General features: G+C 42.5%; 1 protein-coding gene across 1 annotated transcript; it reads left to right on the top strand.

Annotated features, from left to right (window-relative positions):
- The first annotated feature begins 4,944 nt into the window (after positions 1-4,944).
- LOC143565486 (uncharacterized) lies at positions 4,945-8,443 on the top strand. The gene is made up of 7 exons (XM_077052446.1): positions 4,945-5,182; positions 5,323-5,614; positions 5,774-5,901; positions 6,922-7,205; positions 7,283-7,487; positions 7,644-7,977; positions 8,260-8,443. Exons 1-7 carry the CDS (start codon positions 4,945-4,947, stop codon positions 8,441-8,443), a joined length of 1,665 nt encoding a protein of 554 aa, XP_076908561.1.
- The last annotated feature ends 7,621 nt before the right edge of the window (positions 8,444-16,064 follow it).

The following is a 16,064-nucleotide window of genomic DNA, read 5'->3' as shown; positions in this document are numbered from 1 at the left end:
CATGCAATGGTTTTATTAAATTACATTTGCTTAAGAACTTGTTTTGTGTTAAGGTCTAAAAACTTATGTTTATCTGTGGCGTGTAATTATTTTGAGTTTGGTTAAGAATGATTATTATGTTATGGTGAAATGTTGTTTTAGACAATAGTGTTAAAAGTACTAATCGAAACCCTTAGAAGGATGAGATGAGTCTTGGTGCATCGAGGGTCTCATGGACAAGCTACCTTAAATAGCTAAAACACATGACCACCATTCGATGGCTGTAAAGTCGGAAGTAGGAAGGGTAACTCAGAAAGCGAAGGCATTTCTATAAAACGTGTAAATGTAAGAAGTTTTCCTTTTTAGGGAATAAGTTAGGTTTCGGGGACGAAACCTCTTTAAGGAGGGAAGACTTGTAACATCCTAAAATTTATAATGTTGAATAAAGAAAGTTATGTTTAGTAATTTCACGTTTTAGTTATTTAATGTCGAGTAAGGAACGGGTCTTGGGCTTAGTTATTTTATGAACTCGGCCTGTCTCGACCCGTAGGAAGCCAACCCGAGCCTAACCAAACCCGTAGTATATAAACGAAAGTTCTTGACACTTCCACCATTTTCACCATCTTCCTTCACTTACACCCACCCAAACACTCTCATTTCTAGAGAGAGAAGCTAGAGAGAGAAAGTTCTCAAATCACAAATCCGAGTCCACAATCTTGTTCCTAATCGTTTTTGGTAAGTCCCCCTCGAAAATCATCCGTTTTCATAACCATTTTCGACCTCAAATCGAGCAAAAACTCCCATTTTCGTAACTTGAGTTTTCGGGTCAAAAACCGCCTTGTTTTGGTGTCAAAATACAAGCTTTTGTGTTTAAAAGTACTAGGGATCGATAGCCCTTTCAATCCCGAGCATTTCCATGTCAAAAACTTCGATTTTGGGTCAAAAATCTGGAAAATCTGGAAAACCCGTGGGTTTCTCCGTCGCCCAGCTTGAAGGAGTCGAATCAGACTCATTCGATCGAACCAGTCGATCGAATCAGTCCATTCGATCGAATGCGTAGATCGAACAAGTCCAGTCGACCGAATAGGGAAGCAACCGAATGGTCTCCAACTCATTCGATCGAATGAGTTTTGTATTCGATCGAATGAGTGTTGTATTCGATCGAACGTGTTCCTATTCGATCGAACGTGTTCCTGTTTGATCGAACGTGTTCCTATTCGATCGAACGTGATGTATTCGATCGAACGTTCCTGTTTGATCGAACGCGTTCCTATTCGATCGAACGTGATGTATTCGATCGAACGTGTTCCTATTCGATCGAACGTGATGTATTCGATCGAACGTGTTCCTATTCGATCGAATCAAGCCAGAACCAAGCTGTTTCCAAGTTCGCCTAAGGTTTAACTTCGCCTGAAGCGAAGTTCGTCTATAAAATAAATTAAAAACCTAATGGAAAATGTGTTAAGGCAGTTATCGAAAATAAAATTTTTCCAAGCTGACCTGGCAGCTTAACCCCAGCCAGGGGCTCTGCCCCTTGGACCCCGCTAGGGGCTGCCGCCCCTAGAACCCCGCTACCAGGGGCGCTGCCCCCGGACCCCCGTTCGTTGTGGGTCATATAAAGATAGAAACGCAACATAAGTAGTAGTAGCTAATTGATACGTGTAAATATTATACAGTTAGCCGTGCGCAGCTCAAGAGGGGAATAACTATTAACGGAGAGCGTAACAGTATTCAGGTGAGTTTCTAGCCCCATTTATGTGTTATGTTTTCGGGGCTGTGTGCATACTCGATGTGTTGTTAATACATTTATCCTAAGTGATAAGTGTATGCCATATGTGATATATGTGATGGATATGAATGGTTGCTTGTCGGTACGCGAACGATCTTCGGATATTGCGCGTACTGTCAGGTCAAAAATAAAGGTACGAATATTATACATCGAAGATGTATGAACATTACAAATGAATACTTGTCGGGGCGTGAACGATCTTCGGATATTGCACGTATCGACAAGAGGTATGGTTGTTAAATGAATGATGTAAAGAACGCCTAGGGTGTTCTTATGCTATGATGTAATTATTGTATATGTGAAGTAGGTGTATGCAGTTACACGAATGGTATGTGAGTTCTACGTTCGACATAGTAAGTTAGGATGGCAAATCCCTCTAGCTTTTGTCGGACATAGACTCGGCTGGTGATGGCGTAGTTAAGGACTGCGGGCCTTATACGTAAAGTAGATGATAGATGTAAACGTAGTTAAGGACTGCGGGCCTTATACGTAAAGTAGATGATAGACGTAAACGTAGATAGGGACGGTGGGCCTTATACGCGTTACAGATAATAGACGACAACGTAGTTAAGGACTGCGGACCTTATACGTATTATAGATAGGCATCAGCATAGGAAAGGACTGTGGACCTTATACGTGCTGTAGTTGTATTGTGGTAGCATAGGGGAGGACTGCGGACCTCGTACGTGCTATGGTTTAGGTTGCAACATAGGGGAGGACTGTGGACCTTGTACGTGTTGTGGATGTAGGATGGTATAGGGAAGGACTGCGGACCTTGCACGTACCATAAAGGGTGAACATAGGTAAGGACCGCGGACCTTTTACGTGTTCACGACCTTGAGTACAGGTATAGACGGCGGACTATGAACGTACTCACGGTAGACTGAGGTTAGTGGTTATAAATATGTGTGTATGTATGGTAGTAAGTGTGTATGTAGAGCAGAAGGGTAACTAGTGAAGTATGGATATGTATCTACGGATATGTATGTATGTGTATGTATTGTATGGCGTTCGATTAACTAGAACTCACTCAGCGTAGCTGACTTTTAGTATGCACGCAGGTGAGCTGATTACAGAGTTAGCATGAGGACGACACACGGCATGGATTGAACGGCTGGCATCTGAAGAAAGAAGTAAAGATGTTTTAAATATAAAGTTTTGTGTTATGGTATCAAAGAAAAAGTTTAACGTTTTGTAACAAATGATTGATGTTTTATATTCCGCGAAAAGTTTTAATAAACTCTGATTGAAGAACTGTGTTTATGAGTAAATCCGACGCTAAAGTAGGGCTACCGGGTTCGGGGCCTTACAACTAGTATTTTAAATAAAAATCCCCCAAACAAATATAAATAATAAGTCGTGTCTTGTAGTCAAGTCTAATTAGCTAATAAACGTAATTTAAAGAGTCTCGTGGGTTCGATATCCGGACTTACTTAGCTTTACAAGAGTCAATCGGTTCACTTGCCGGTTAGTAGTTTAGTCGAGTTTTAGAGAGTCTAGAGTATTACTTAGTGTTTAGTTTAGTTAATATTATTAAACTACTTCAAGCACATCAAGTTTTTGGCGCCGTTGCCGGGGACTCTTGGCAATTGCGTTATTAGCTTTGATTGGACCTACTTGCTACATACGTGCTACTTGTTTGCGTTTTGTTTGAGTCGTAGAAGTCTAATTAAGTCTAGTTTGTTTTTAATTATTAGTTTGTTTTTATTATTTTCGCTTTATTAGAAACCACTTACTCGGTCTTGTGCGTTTTGTAGGTATATGCCACATCTTCGTTCGCAAGGACCGCCGTTGAACTGTTTTGGATCTACTCCGTTGAAGTCCGAGGCAAGTTCAAGTTCGTCAGAAAAGCAACCGATCACCGTAGAGACGTCACCGAAATCGTCATCCGGCAGTTCACCCAGCAAATTCACCACCACCAAGCCCTAGACCCGTCCCAATGGCCGAGAATAACCGCAACGTGTACTAGCAAGCTTTTGAAGGGTTCCATGGAGACCACTCACCCATTGTCGCTCCCGACATTAATAACCCTAACTCGTGGCAGATCTCATCCTATGTCATTAACAACATCACTAATCACCACCAGTTCCATGGCCGTGAAGATGAAGATGCACCGGCACACATCAACCGTCTGACCCGTGTGTTCAAAACATTCAACTTGCAAGGTGCTAACCGGGATGCAATCTTCCTTCACTTGTTCCCGTTTACACTTTCAGATCGTGCCGCAACTTGGCTTGATTCACAACCTGCTGGAACATTCACCACATGGGAAGCGCTTCGCAATGCATTCCTCAAGAAGTACTTCCCACCTGCTAAGGCCTCTCGCCTCCATGATCAGATCCACTCCTTCCACATGGAGCCGGATGATCCATACTACCAAGCTTGGGAGCGTTTTCAGAATCTGTTGTCCCGTTGTTTGCAACATGGTCTCACACCTTGGGCCCTTGTTGAGAAGTTTTACAATGGGCTTACTTATGAGGCTCAGGCGAGGTTTGACACAGCTGTTGGGGTAATCTGATGGACAGAAAGAACGTGACTGAGTGTGATAAGATGTTTGAAAGTTTCGCGCAATCTGAGTACGCGAAGAAGCCACGAGGCGGGAATTCCAGTCACTAGTACACCCTCATCTGCTCGAGGTGTGCACCAGGTTAATCTGGATACTGGTATGGTTGTTGCTTTAAAAGAGTTAAAGACTAAGGTGGATAAATGTGAGATGTGTAGGGGTGGTCATGGTACGCTCGATTGTCCATTGGTGAATAATCAAGATGTTGATTTTGTGGCTGGTCAGAACAGGTTCCCTAATGCTTACAACAACAACAATCAGAACTGGAACAACTACAAGAATCAGAATCAAAATCAAGGGAAAGGTAACTCAAATTGGCGTCCGGCTGGTGGGCCACTAGGTTTCCAAGCTCCCTATAACCGAAATCAAGGTCAGTATAACAGTGGAAGTTCTAATGAGCAAGGTTCGGGTAATGGGAAAGATTCAAGTGGCGGTATGGGAAGATTGGAAGAAATGATGCAGCAAATCCTTAATAGAGATCAAGTCACTCAAAAGACCCTCGCCGATCATGATCTGCTTTTGAAGAATCAACAATCAGCTATGCTCGACATGCAGCAAAGCATTAGTGACATGCAGCCATGCATTGGCGGATTTGGGCGCGAGTATTAATTTGATGTCGTATTCTTTGTACGAGAAGTTGGAGTTAGGCGAGCTTACACCGACTCGCATGTCTTTATCGTTAGCCGATTGTTTGGTTAAATATCCGCGAGGTATTATTGAGAACTTACTAGTGAAGGTGGATAAGTTTGTATTCCCAATTGATTTTGTGGTGCTCGATATGGAAGCCAACGAGAAGGTTCCCATTATTCTTGGTCGACGTTCTTACGTACTGCAAAGGCGCTTATCGATGTGTATGATGGGAAGATCACACTTCGAGTTGGTGATGAGAATGTTACTTATGATGCCGCGAGGTCGATGAAGCACCCGAGTGATCAAGATGATTTCAGTGGTCCATGCCATTCGGTTTATTTTATTAACTCTTTTATTGCAGGTGTGGATAAGTGTTTCGATTACATTTGTGGTACAGATCTCGTGGGAACTAACGGTCTGGTAGATTGTGATGATTTGGGTGAGGATGAGTTGTGTGAGAACGATTCGGTTTGTGATGAGTTGGCTGAGATTTCGGGTTTGCCCCAGATGATAGAGGTGAATGAGATTAGTTGTGAGAATGAGGCGGGCTATGAGGAGAAACCCGTTCCATTGGAATTGAAAGTACTCCCATCACACGTGGAGTATGCGTATCTTGACGAGGGCTCGAACTTGCCCGTCATTGTGTCGTCCAAGTTAACAGAAGAACAAAAGATGAAGTTGATAGACCTGTTGAAGCTACATAAGGGGGCGATTGCATGGAGACTTTCCGATATTCAAGGTATTAGCCCCGCTTATTGCGCGCATCGGATTCTAATGGAAAATGAGTACAATCCGGTGGTGCAACCGTAAAGATGTCTCAATCCAAATATGCAAGAGGTGGTAAAGAAGGAGGTGTTGAAGTTGATGGATACCGGGATGATTTACCCGATTTTCGACTCTCCATGGATGAGCCCGACTCAAGTTGTTCCGAAGAAAGGAGGTATGACCGTGGTGATGAATGAGAAGAATGAGCTAATCCCTTCGCGTACGGTCACTAAATGGCGTGTGTGTATTGATTATCGGCGTTTGAATGATGCCACCCGGAAGGACCATTTTCCGTTGCCGTTTATTGATCAGATGATGGAGCGTTTGGCAGGTCAGCAGTTTTATTGTTTTCTTGACGGTTTTTCGGGTTATTTTTAAATTCCCATTGCACCGGAAGACCAAGAGAAAACGACTTTTACATGTCCCTATGGCACTTTTGCGTACCGTCGCATGCCATTTGGACTATGTAACGCTCCGGCTACCTTTCAGCGTTGTATGGTGGCCATATTTCAGGATATGATTGAGACGTCCATGGAGGTGTTTATGGACAATTTTTCAGTTTACGGTAATTCTTTCGATCAATGTTTGGCTAATCTTGAGAAGATGTTGAAGAGGTGTATCGAAACGAAGTTGATGCTAAATTGGGAAAAATGCCATTTTATGGTGACGGAAGGGATCGTGTTGGGTCATAAGATCTCGAGAGATGGTATTGAGGTGGATCAGGAAAAGATTGACACTATAAGTAGACTTCCTCCACCAACGAATGTGAAGGCGATCAGGAGTTTCTTAGGCCATGCGGTGTTTTACCGTCGATTTATCAAAGATTTCTCTAAAATTACTCGCTCGATGACCCGACTCCTTGAAAAAGATGTGCCGTTTGTTTTTGATGATGAGTGTGTGAAGGCGTTCACGTATTTGAAAGAAAAACTCATAAGTGCTCCCATTCTTTGTTCTCCCGATTGGAGTTTGCCGTTCAAGCTCATGTGCGATGCTAGTTACTATACGGTTGGAGCGGTTTTGGGGCAAATGAGAGATAAACATTTTCACCCCATCTATTATGCTAGGAAGACGTTGAATGATGCCCAAGAAAACTACACCACCACCGAGAAGGAGCTTTTAGCCATTGTGATTGCATTTGACAAGTTCCGCTCCTATCTCGTGCTTTCGAAGACCACCGTTTTTACCGATCATGCAGCCTTGCGTTTTCTCTTTCAGAAGAAAGACGCAAATCCTCGTCTTATACGGTGGATTCTTCTACTTTCCGATTTTGACATCGAGATCAAAGATAAGAAGGGTGCGGAAAACGTAGCGGCCGATCATCTATCCTGTTTAGAGGACCCTAGGAGAGAAGAGTTGCGTGAGGAGGAGATCAGTGATACATTCCCTCATGAGTCGATCGATTTTGTTGCAGCCGAGAAGAAAGGTATGCCATGGTTCTCTGATTTTGCTAATTATTTGGCTAATGGTTTTATTTTGAGGGTATGACTACGCAACAAATGAAGAAGTTCTTCCGGGATGTGAATAGGTATGTGTGGGATGATCCATTCTTGTTTAAGATTGGTGGTGATCGGATTTTGAGGAGATGTTTAACAAAAGAGGAAGGTTGGGATATCATAAAGCATGTTCACGAGGGGTTGACTGGAGGTCATCATGGTGCGCATGCTAGCGCCCATAAGGTGCTTGATAGTGGGTTCTATTGGCCGACAATTGTTAAAGATGCTGAAGAGTTTGTGAAGCTTTGTGATGCGTGCCAAAAAACAGGTAATATTTCATCCAAGAATGAGATGCCTCAAAACTCCATACAAATTCTTGAAATCTTTGATGTTTGGGGCATCGACTTCATGGGACCGTTTCCCATGTCAAATGGTAACAAGTATATCTTAATGGCGATTGATTATGTGTTGAAGTGGGTGGAAGCCCAAGCATTGGCCACAAATGATGCACGAGTCGTTGTAAAGTTCCTTAAGAAGTTATTTACTCGTTTTGGCATTCCGAGAGCTATTATTAGTGATCGGGGAACTCATTTTTGCAATACTATCATGGAGAAGGCGTTAGCTCGTTATGGGGTTACTCATCGAACCTCTACTGCCTATCACCCTCAAATGAATGGTCAAGTCGAGAATGCTAATCGAGGGGTAAAGAGGATTTTGGAGAAGACGGTTGGGGCAAGTCGGAAGGATTGGTCGGAGAAGTTAGATGATGCGTTGTGGGCATTCCGAACCGCATACAAGACTCCGTTGGGTACTACACCGTTTATGCTTGTTTATGGTAAGTCTTGTCATCTTCCTGTGGAGTTGGAGCATCGTGCTTATTGGGCATTGAAGACAGTGAATGTTGATCTTACCGCGGCCGCGAGGAAAAGGTATTTTCAGATTCATGAGTTGGAAGAGCTTCGGGACGCGGCATATTCTCGATCGTTGAACATCAAAGAAAAGACGAAAGTGTTACACGATCGACGTTTAAAAGGCAGAAAAGAGTTCAAGAAAGGCGATAAGGTATTGGTTATTTAATTCTCGTTTGAAGTTGTTTGCAGGAAAGTTGAAATCAAAGTAGTGGGGACCGTATTTGGTGAAGTTTTCCCGTATGGAGTGGTGGAGTTAGAGAATCCGGATAATGGAACGTCTTGGAAAGTGAACGGTCATCGCATAAAGCACTATCTTGGAGGACCGGAGGAATCAATCGAGAGGGAGGACACTCCCCTCAATCCGTCGCACTGAATTGTCACATGTGGTTCTTGAGTGAATAACTCAAGTGTAGAGTTTGTATTCCTATCTCTATTTCTATTCTTATTTTTACTTTCCCTTTATTTTTGTTTTTGCGTTACTAACCGTGTCTTGTAGTCTTCGTTTCTGTATTTGAGTCGTGTCAAGGGATCACTACCTACATAAATAGAGAAATCGCCAGGTAAGGGAAGGCACCAGGTAAGTCTTACGCATATAAATCGAATCATGCTAATCCTTGAAGTAAACCCATAATTATATATATATTTTAAAAAAAATATTAAATTATTATTATATATACCCCGGAGCACCGCGCGACCGGGAGGTGAATGGCCGCCGCGTGGCGTGACGGGTTTAGGCCGGAAAAGTACATTTTTTAATATTTTTTATATATTAAACCAATTTTATTTCCATTTTTTTCAAATCCTTCTTCATCCCCTTCACCAAACCCACGAAACCCTACCCTTTTCACCATCAAATCCACCATTTTTTCACCATTTTCCGCCAAATCAAACCTCAAAATCATTAATATAACATCCAACAACTATAACCCATCATTAATTTCCATCATTCCTTCATCATTCAAACCACATTCACCACTTTACCTAAAAATTTTTACCACTGAATTCTTGCATTTCAAAGTCTAAGGTATGATTTCTTGTCACCATTTGTACTTGTTTTTGTATACTTAGACTAGTTTTGCAAGTTTTCTTTGTTAGTTTAAGTAAACTAGTTTGTTGGGTTTTTAAGGAATTATTAGTTTGTTGATGTAAGTTTGTGGGTTTTGTTGACCGGGTTAAGCTCAGTTAGAAAATATATTTGGTTTGTCGGTTTGTGTCGGTTTGACGTTATGTGAGCATTATTGCTTGCGGGTGGTTCGGTTTGGTTTTCCAAAGTTACTAGTTTGTTGCGGTTTGGCCGGTTTGGGTATTGCAAAGTGAAAATTTTGTTTGAGTTTGTATGTGAATTGTTGAAGTTGGGAATTGAGTGTTGCAATATTTTTTTTTTGTAAAGTCTTAATTGGTTTATAACTCAATGTTCGGTTTTGATGGCACTTTTACTTAATTGGGACAATTAATGTACCGGGTGGGGTAGTGTACTTTGAGTCGTTGTTGTTTTGTCGGTTAATCAGTTTAACTTTGTTTTGAGTTTTTGATTATCCATTGAACTTTATTTGCTAAAAATGTCTGCTTGTTCGTACTCAATCTACATTCGGACGAGTTTGGTCGTTTATATTATGTACCCGGATACTAATTTTCTCCCCTTGTTTGCTTGTATTAAATGTGTTTTTCAGGATGTCCGGAGAAGGATCGTCACACAGGGCAGCTAAGCGTAGACGCGGACCGACACCGGTTCCGTAAGATGAGCCGGTAATGGAGGATGTTGTTGGAAGGACAACAAAAAGAGTGATTAATTACAAAGAGGAAGCAGTACCGTTAAGGCGAAAGGTTAGGGACATGTGGGGGTGTACGTTACTCCGATTTACAGAAGATTCAAAAGAATATGAGAAGTTGTATGACCTTATGGGGTCGGATATGCTGAGTTTCAAAACGATTAATTGGGATACGTTGGATGAGATTGGGCAAAGGAATCGGATTGAAGAATTGTTGGGCCCAAAGTTTAGGGCGATGTTGTGTTTAAGAGAACTCCAGTATAAAGAGCTGACTCTTGAGTTTCTGTGCACGTTTCGGTATAAAGATGTTAATTTTGAGAAGCCCGACGCAGTTTCATTTGCGTTGGGACGAGAGACATACGAGATGACGATGGCCGAGTTTGGGGTGCCGAGTGGCTTTTACACAGAAAATGAAGTTAATTCGGTTGAGTTTCACACAAGTTTGCGAGGAGCGTTTCAGAATAAGAAGCCCTTTAGTTTGACCTGCACGGAGTTGGCTACTTTTTGGGGAAAGATTGCGGTTTCTCCGTTTTCAGGAAGTACGGTCGCATCGGATATTCGCGACCCGGTTTTGAGGTACGTTCATAAAATTCTAAGTACTACTTTGGTTGGGCGAGAGTCAGGTGAGAATTAAGTGAATTGGTTGGACTTGTTCTGTTTATTGGTTATGGTTGAACAAAGGCCTGTTAATGTGGCGAGTGTGTTGGCTTGGTCGTTTCATCGAAATCGAAGGGGATGGAGGTACTCAAAAGAGATCAAAGCTAGATATGGGCCTATATGTGACATTGTTGGCAAAGAACTTGGGTGTTTTTGAGAAATATGATCAGGAATATTGGACACGCGGGCCGGTGGTTGAGTTTATTGGTATAAGAGAGTTGAGGACGGCTGGGATTTTAGAACCCTTTGATCCATTAGCATGGGAGGGGGCTCGTTTGGGTCCTACATAGCTTACACCTCCTGGTTCTGAGGTCGCCGCGGCGATGCGAGCTGAGTTGCCTACCCGACATCAGAGGCCGTTGCACAGACAAGAGAGACCGGGAAGGCAGTTTCCAGTTTGTGAGCCCCGTCCTGAGGTACTTACTTTGGATTCTTTATATGATATGATGGATCGGGATTCAACCACCTACATGGTTACGTGAATAAGTAGTGTGATGGGATTAAACAGCTAATGAGGGACAGTCAACAGAGACAAGATGAGAATATGAGGCATTTGATGACTGGGTTGCATATTAATCTGTCTGATTATTTGAGACAGCCGCCTGTGACAGGCCCAGTGGCCTGAGTGGGTCGAGTTTCCCGGGAGGTTCGGGAAGCTATGGTCATGGATATGTGGTGCGCCGTTTTATGGGCCGGGTTCGCGTGAATTTTAGGAAGCTGAACCGTATCAGACATTCGAGCAGAGTGAAGAAAAGGATGAAGATTAAATGTGGGGACGTCCTAGCGAGCTTGGGGAGCTGTATCTTTTTATGCTTTATTTTTCTTTTATGCTGTTTTCATTTGCGTTGGTCTGTATAATTATTATCTGAACTTGTATGGCTGGGAGGACGGGTTGGTGTGATGTTTTCCAAGACACCTAAGTAGACTTTATTTTCTAGATATTCTATTGTGGATTCACTTAGGTACGTCGAGTGGAAAGGCCGTGTCCGTTCAGAGATGAGAGAGTGAGATAAATAATCATGGCGAGCGAAGCGGTGAGGAGAGAATTCGCGGCGACAAGACTGGCACTTTGACAGTCTTCCATACTACCAGCTAAGTATTTTCTTTTTTTTTTTTTTTACTTTGTTTTTATATTTTTAGTTTTTATATTTTCTAGCTTTGTCTTGTTCTTATTTATTTTTGTATTTTTAGGTTTTGTTTTGTTTTAAATTTTTGAGTCGTGGTTCCGTCCCTGCATTGAGGACAATGCAAATTTTAAGTGTGGGGATAGGAACATATGTTTTTAACTTGCTTATAAAAAAAAGGTTTTGAAAAATGTCCCTTGTTTTTGTTTCTTTTTGCGTATAAATAGGATATGAGGATACCTATCGGGAATCGGTTTTTCAAACTACTAATAATAAGATATAATTAAAGAACACACACTAAACTTGGGATGTGTCGGTAGGCTCAGCCTTGAGAATGAAAGGGCAGTTTGATAGTAGATTTTTATCGATAAATATGATTTTTAGTGGGATACATGTTAAGTCTGTATAAAATACGAGATGAAAGGTCGGCCATACTCAAGCCTCATTTTTAGTTCGATTGTAGAAAATTATGAATTTTATAGAAAATCTGAATACGCTATCATACGATGCTTGGGTAAGTTTAAACGTTAAAGTACACCGTGTAGCCGGTGATATAAACTTAAAGACTTGCATTTCTAGTTTTATTGTTTAACACTTCATAGGCGTATGGTTTTATAGCCTTAAATCCTGTATTGATGGGATGCCTCGGGTTTGGACACACGGGACTTTTTACGGTTGTTCATCTGGGTATCTTCGGATATTTAAAATCATAAATAAAAGCTTTTAAGCATAAACCCCCAGTTTACTGCATTCATTACACTCACTTACATCAATTATAGTGAAGTAAAATCTTGATGATCCAGTGATCATCCCGCTGTTAGTCATACGTGGTCCTCTTACTTGCTTCCCATACCATTAAGAACATGATCAACTAGAGACACGACGTATGTAAACCGACAGATGGAAACTTGTAAAATCACGTGTGGTAATGGGTCCGGGGTATTTCTTGATAACGGGGGTATGTCATGTAGTGGGGAACACTTGCTAAATAGTTGAATAATTGAACCTTAATCGTATCTAATGGCTGTTTGGTATACTCTGATGTTTAAATTTAGGTGGATAAACAATATCCTTGATCGTCTTGGCTATTTATGAAAAATATGCAACAATGTTTTAATCTGCTATTATATGGTTTAAGTCAAGTTGGGGTGGTTTGATCCGGTAAAATCTAAAATAAAGCGGGTCTCTTTACTGTGGGTTCCACTAGATTATATACAAATAATAATAATAATAATAATAATAATAATAATAATAATAATAATAATATTAATAATAATAATAATAATAATAATCGGATCTTACTTGTCCCAGTAAAGACAAAGGCATGGGTTTAAGTGGACAACAATATCGGTGATCGCAGTTTTTGCGTAGTTATAAAAATTTTTAAGATAATCTATATGTTTGTTAGATTGTATTTCTCCGATTCTGATCCCGTTGCAATGAGACTTTTTCAGGGACGAAAAAAGTTTAAGTGTGGGAATATTTGATATAACGTTTATTATACTTAACCCCGTGTATATTTTATCTATTATTTTATTAGTTTTGGTCGGTTTCTCGTAAGATTTGTATATTACTAACATATTGTTATGTTAGTAACAATATGAGCAAAAACAAGCCAAACCGGAGAACCGACGCATCAGGAAACGAACCGGACCGAACCAGGAAGTGAACTGGACCAGCAAAAAGGACCAGACCCCCCCCCCCCCTTAGGGCCGGTGCGCTGCGCGACAGGGGAGAGGGAGCCCGCCGCGCAGCACGGCGACGTGATGACGGTGCCAGATGCTTAACCGTCTTAAGCTATTTTTGGACTCCTGTTGTCTATATAAAGACCCCTAAACTCACCATTAATCATATCTTAACCCCACATCCGAATTTGCTGAATTCCAAGGCGACCGAGACGAGTTTTCAGCAGCTTTGGAGTCGGAGAATCAGCTGGTGTTGCGCATATTGGTTGAAGGCGAAGAACACGGGTTCTATCTATTATTTTTTCGTTTTCATTATTTTATCGCCATGATTCTTACTTGTTTGTTTCGTGTAATTTTAAGATGCTAGGCTAAACGTTATAGACTGCCGTTATGAGGGTTAGTAAGTGCAAGGGGGATGACATGGTCACTTATGCTACCGCCTCGTTTCGTTCCGAGGCATTATGTTGGTGGGATAACTTGGCGCAAGCTATGGGTGATCGTTCGATTAGGAGGATGACGTGGGATGAGTTGAAGAAATTGGTTCTCGATCAGTTTTGTCCTCCGTATGAATTGGATAAGATAGAGCAGGAATTCTTGACCTTGGAGGCTGGCACTATGTCGCATCAAGAGTATACCACCAAGTTTAACAAGATGGCTCGTTTATGTCCCGATTTGCTTACTCCCGAAACCAAGAGGATTAAGAAGTACGTGAAGGGGCTTCCGGTGGATATTCGTAGGGGTGTGTTAACTACCGACATGAACTCTTTTCACTCGGTGGTCACTCTAGCAGGTACGTTGTATGATCAGAGGGAGAAGTTACCGCCGCCCGAGAATAGGAAGACATGGAACTCAAATTCGTACGGTAAGCGGCCCGGGAGAAGCAAATTTAATCCGTCTGAGAAAAGGGTAAAGACTGAGACTTCTGAGTTCAAAAGGGGTGCGGAGTTTGGTAATTGCAAGAAGTGCGGGAAGCCGCACAAGGGGGAATGTAGGATTGGGTCTGGCACTTATTTTCGTTGTGATAAGGTAGGACACCCTCATTTCGAGTGTCCGACATTGACCTGTTTCCGCTATAAGGGTTCGGGTCACTTGGCATAAAACTGTCCTTCCAGTAAGGCGGGGGGTCCGGGCAGGGGACTTCCTCGAGGGGGAAGATGGATGAGAAGCCGAAGGCCAGGGCGAGGGCCTTCAACATCTCCAAGAAAGAAGCGAAAGAGGATGCGGATGTCGTTTCAGGTACTTTTCCTTATTTAGCTTTCATTCCACTGTTATAATTTCTTGTTCCTTTGAAATCGTATGTGTTGACCGTGTAGCTAAGCAGTAGTATAATATCGTCCCAGGTACTTTCCTACTTGATGAGTTACAGGCTTCAGTTTTATTTGATTCGGGCGCCAGTAGGAGTTTTGTGCCTACCACTTTCTGTTCCTTGTTGAAAAAATCACCCGAGCGCGTAGTCGATGGGTTTGAGGTTGAGGTTGCCGTAGGAAAATCCGTGTCCGTGTCTAGGGCCATTCAGGGTTGTTCCATCGAGTTGTCTGGTTATAGGTTTCCGGTGCGATTGTATTTGATGTCGCTTGGTTGTTTCGATGTGGTGCTCGGGATGGATTGGCTCGCGAATGTCGATGCTCAGATCATTTGTGGTCAGAAACTCGTTCGTCTAAGGGCCCCTGATGGGACTCAAATTACGGTCTTCGGTGATCGGAATGTTGCGACGCCACATATTATATCCATGCTTCAGGCGGGAAAGTTGATGCAGCGGGGGTGCGGGGCGTATCAAGCGTATGCTATGAATGTGAATACCGAGGTGGCTACCGAAGGTGATGTTCCTATTGTTCGGGATTTCCCGGATGTATTTCCAGATGATTTGTCAGATGTGCCGCCAGATCGCGAGGTCGAGCTCCAGATAGACCTTGTACTGGGCGCCAAGCCCGTTGCCCGAGCTCCCTACCGCCTAGCACCGAATGAAATGAAGGAACTTATAGCTCAGTTGGAAGACTTGCTCAACAAGGGCTTTATTCGACCGAGCATCTCGCCTTGGGGTGCCTCGGTCTTGTTCGTTAAAAAGAAGGACGGTAGCATGCGAATGTGCATTGACTACCGTGAGTTGAATAAGCTCACTGTTAAAAATCGGTACCCGCTCCCGAGGATCGATGACTTATTTGATCAACTCCAAGGGGCTAATTGGTTCTCGAAGATCGACCTTAGGTCTGGGTGTCATCAGCTAAAGATTCGGGAGGAAGATATTCCTAAGACTACCTTCCGCACTCGTTATGGACATTACGAATTTCTGGTGATGTTTTTCGGTTTGACCAATGCACCGGCTGCGTTCATGGATCTTATGAACCGGATGTGTAGACCGATGCTCAATCGCTCGGTTATTGTGTTCATCGACGACATTCTTGTGTACTCTAAAAGTGAATCCGATCATGCTGATCATCTCAGGGAAGCGCTGGAGGCTCTGCAGAAGAACAAATTGTATGAGAAATTTTCTAAGTGTTCCTTCTGGTTACGTGAGGTTCAATTCTTGGGCCATGTTATTAACCCGAGTGGTATTCTGGTTGACCCTGCAAAGGTGGAGGCCGTGAATGAATGGGAGTCTCCTAAGTTTCCAACCGAAATCCGTAGTTTTCTGGGTTTGGCGGGGTATTACCGCCGCTTTATTCCCGATTTTTCGAAAATTGCTTCTTCACTGACCAAGCTGACTAAGAAGAGTGTTAAGTTCGTTTGGGGTACGGAACAGGAGGAGGCTTTTCTCGAAT

Source organism: Bidens hawaiensis, unplaced genomic scaffold, assembly GCF_021521415.1.
Source record: "Bidens hawaiensis isolate Kalapana, Puna unplaced genomic scaffold, B.hawaiensis_p1.1 tig00022356_1, whole genome shotgun sequence".
Classification (NCBI taxonomy): domain Eukaryota; kingdom Viridiplantae; phylum Streptophyta; class Magnoliopsida; order Asterales; family Asteraceae; genus Bidens; species Bidens hawaiensis.
Note: the sequence above shows the minus strand (reverse complement) of the source record. Positions and strands in the feature narration are given on the sequence as shown.

Coding starts and splice junctions, on each gene's coding strand:
- LOC143565486 (XM_077052446.1), top strand. CDS start 4,945: ATGTCGTATTCTTTGTACGAGAAGTTGGAGTTAGGCGAGCTTACACCG. Junction 5,183..5,322: donor GCAAAGGCGCTTATCGATGT/GTATGATGGGAA, acceptor CTTTTATTGCAG/GTGTGGATAAGTGTTTCGAT. Junction 5,902..6,921: donor AGTTGTTCCGAAGAAAGGAG/GTATGACCGTGG, acceptor CCGATCATGCAG/CCTTGCGTTTTCTCTTTCAG.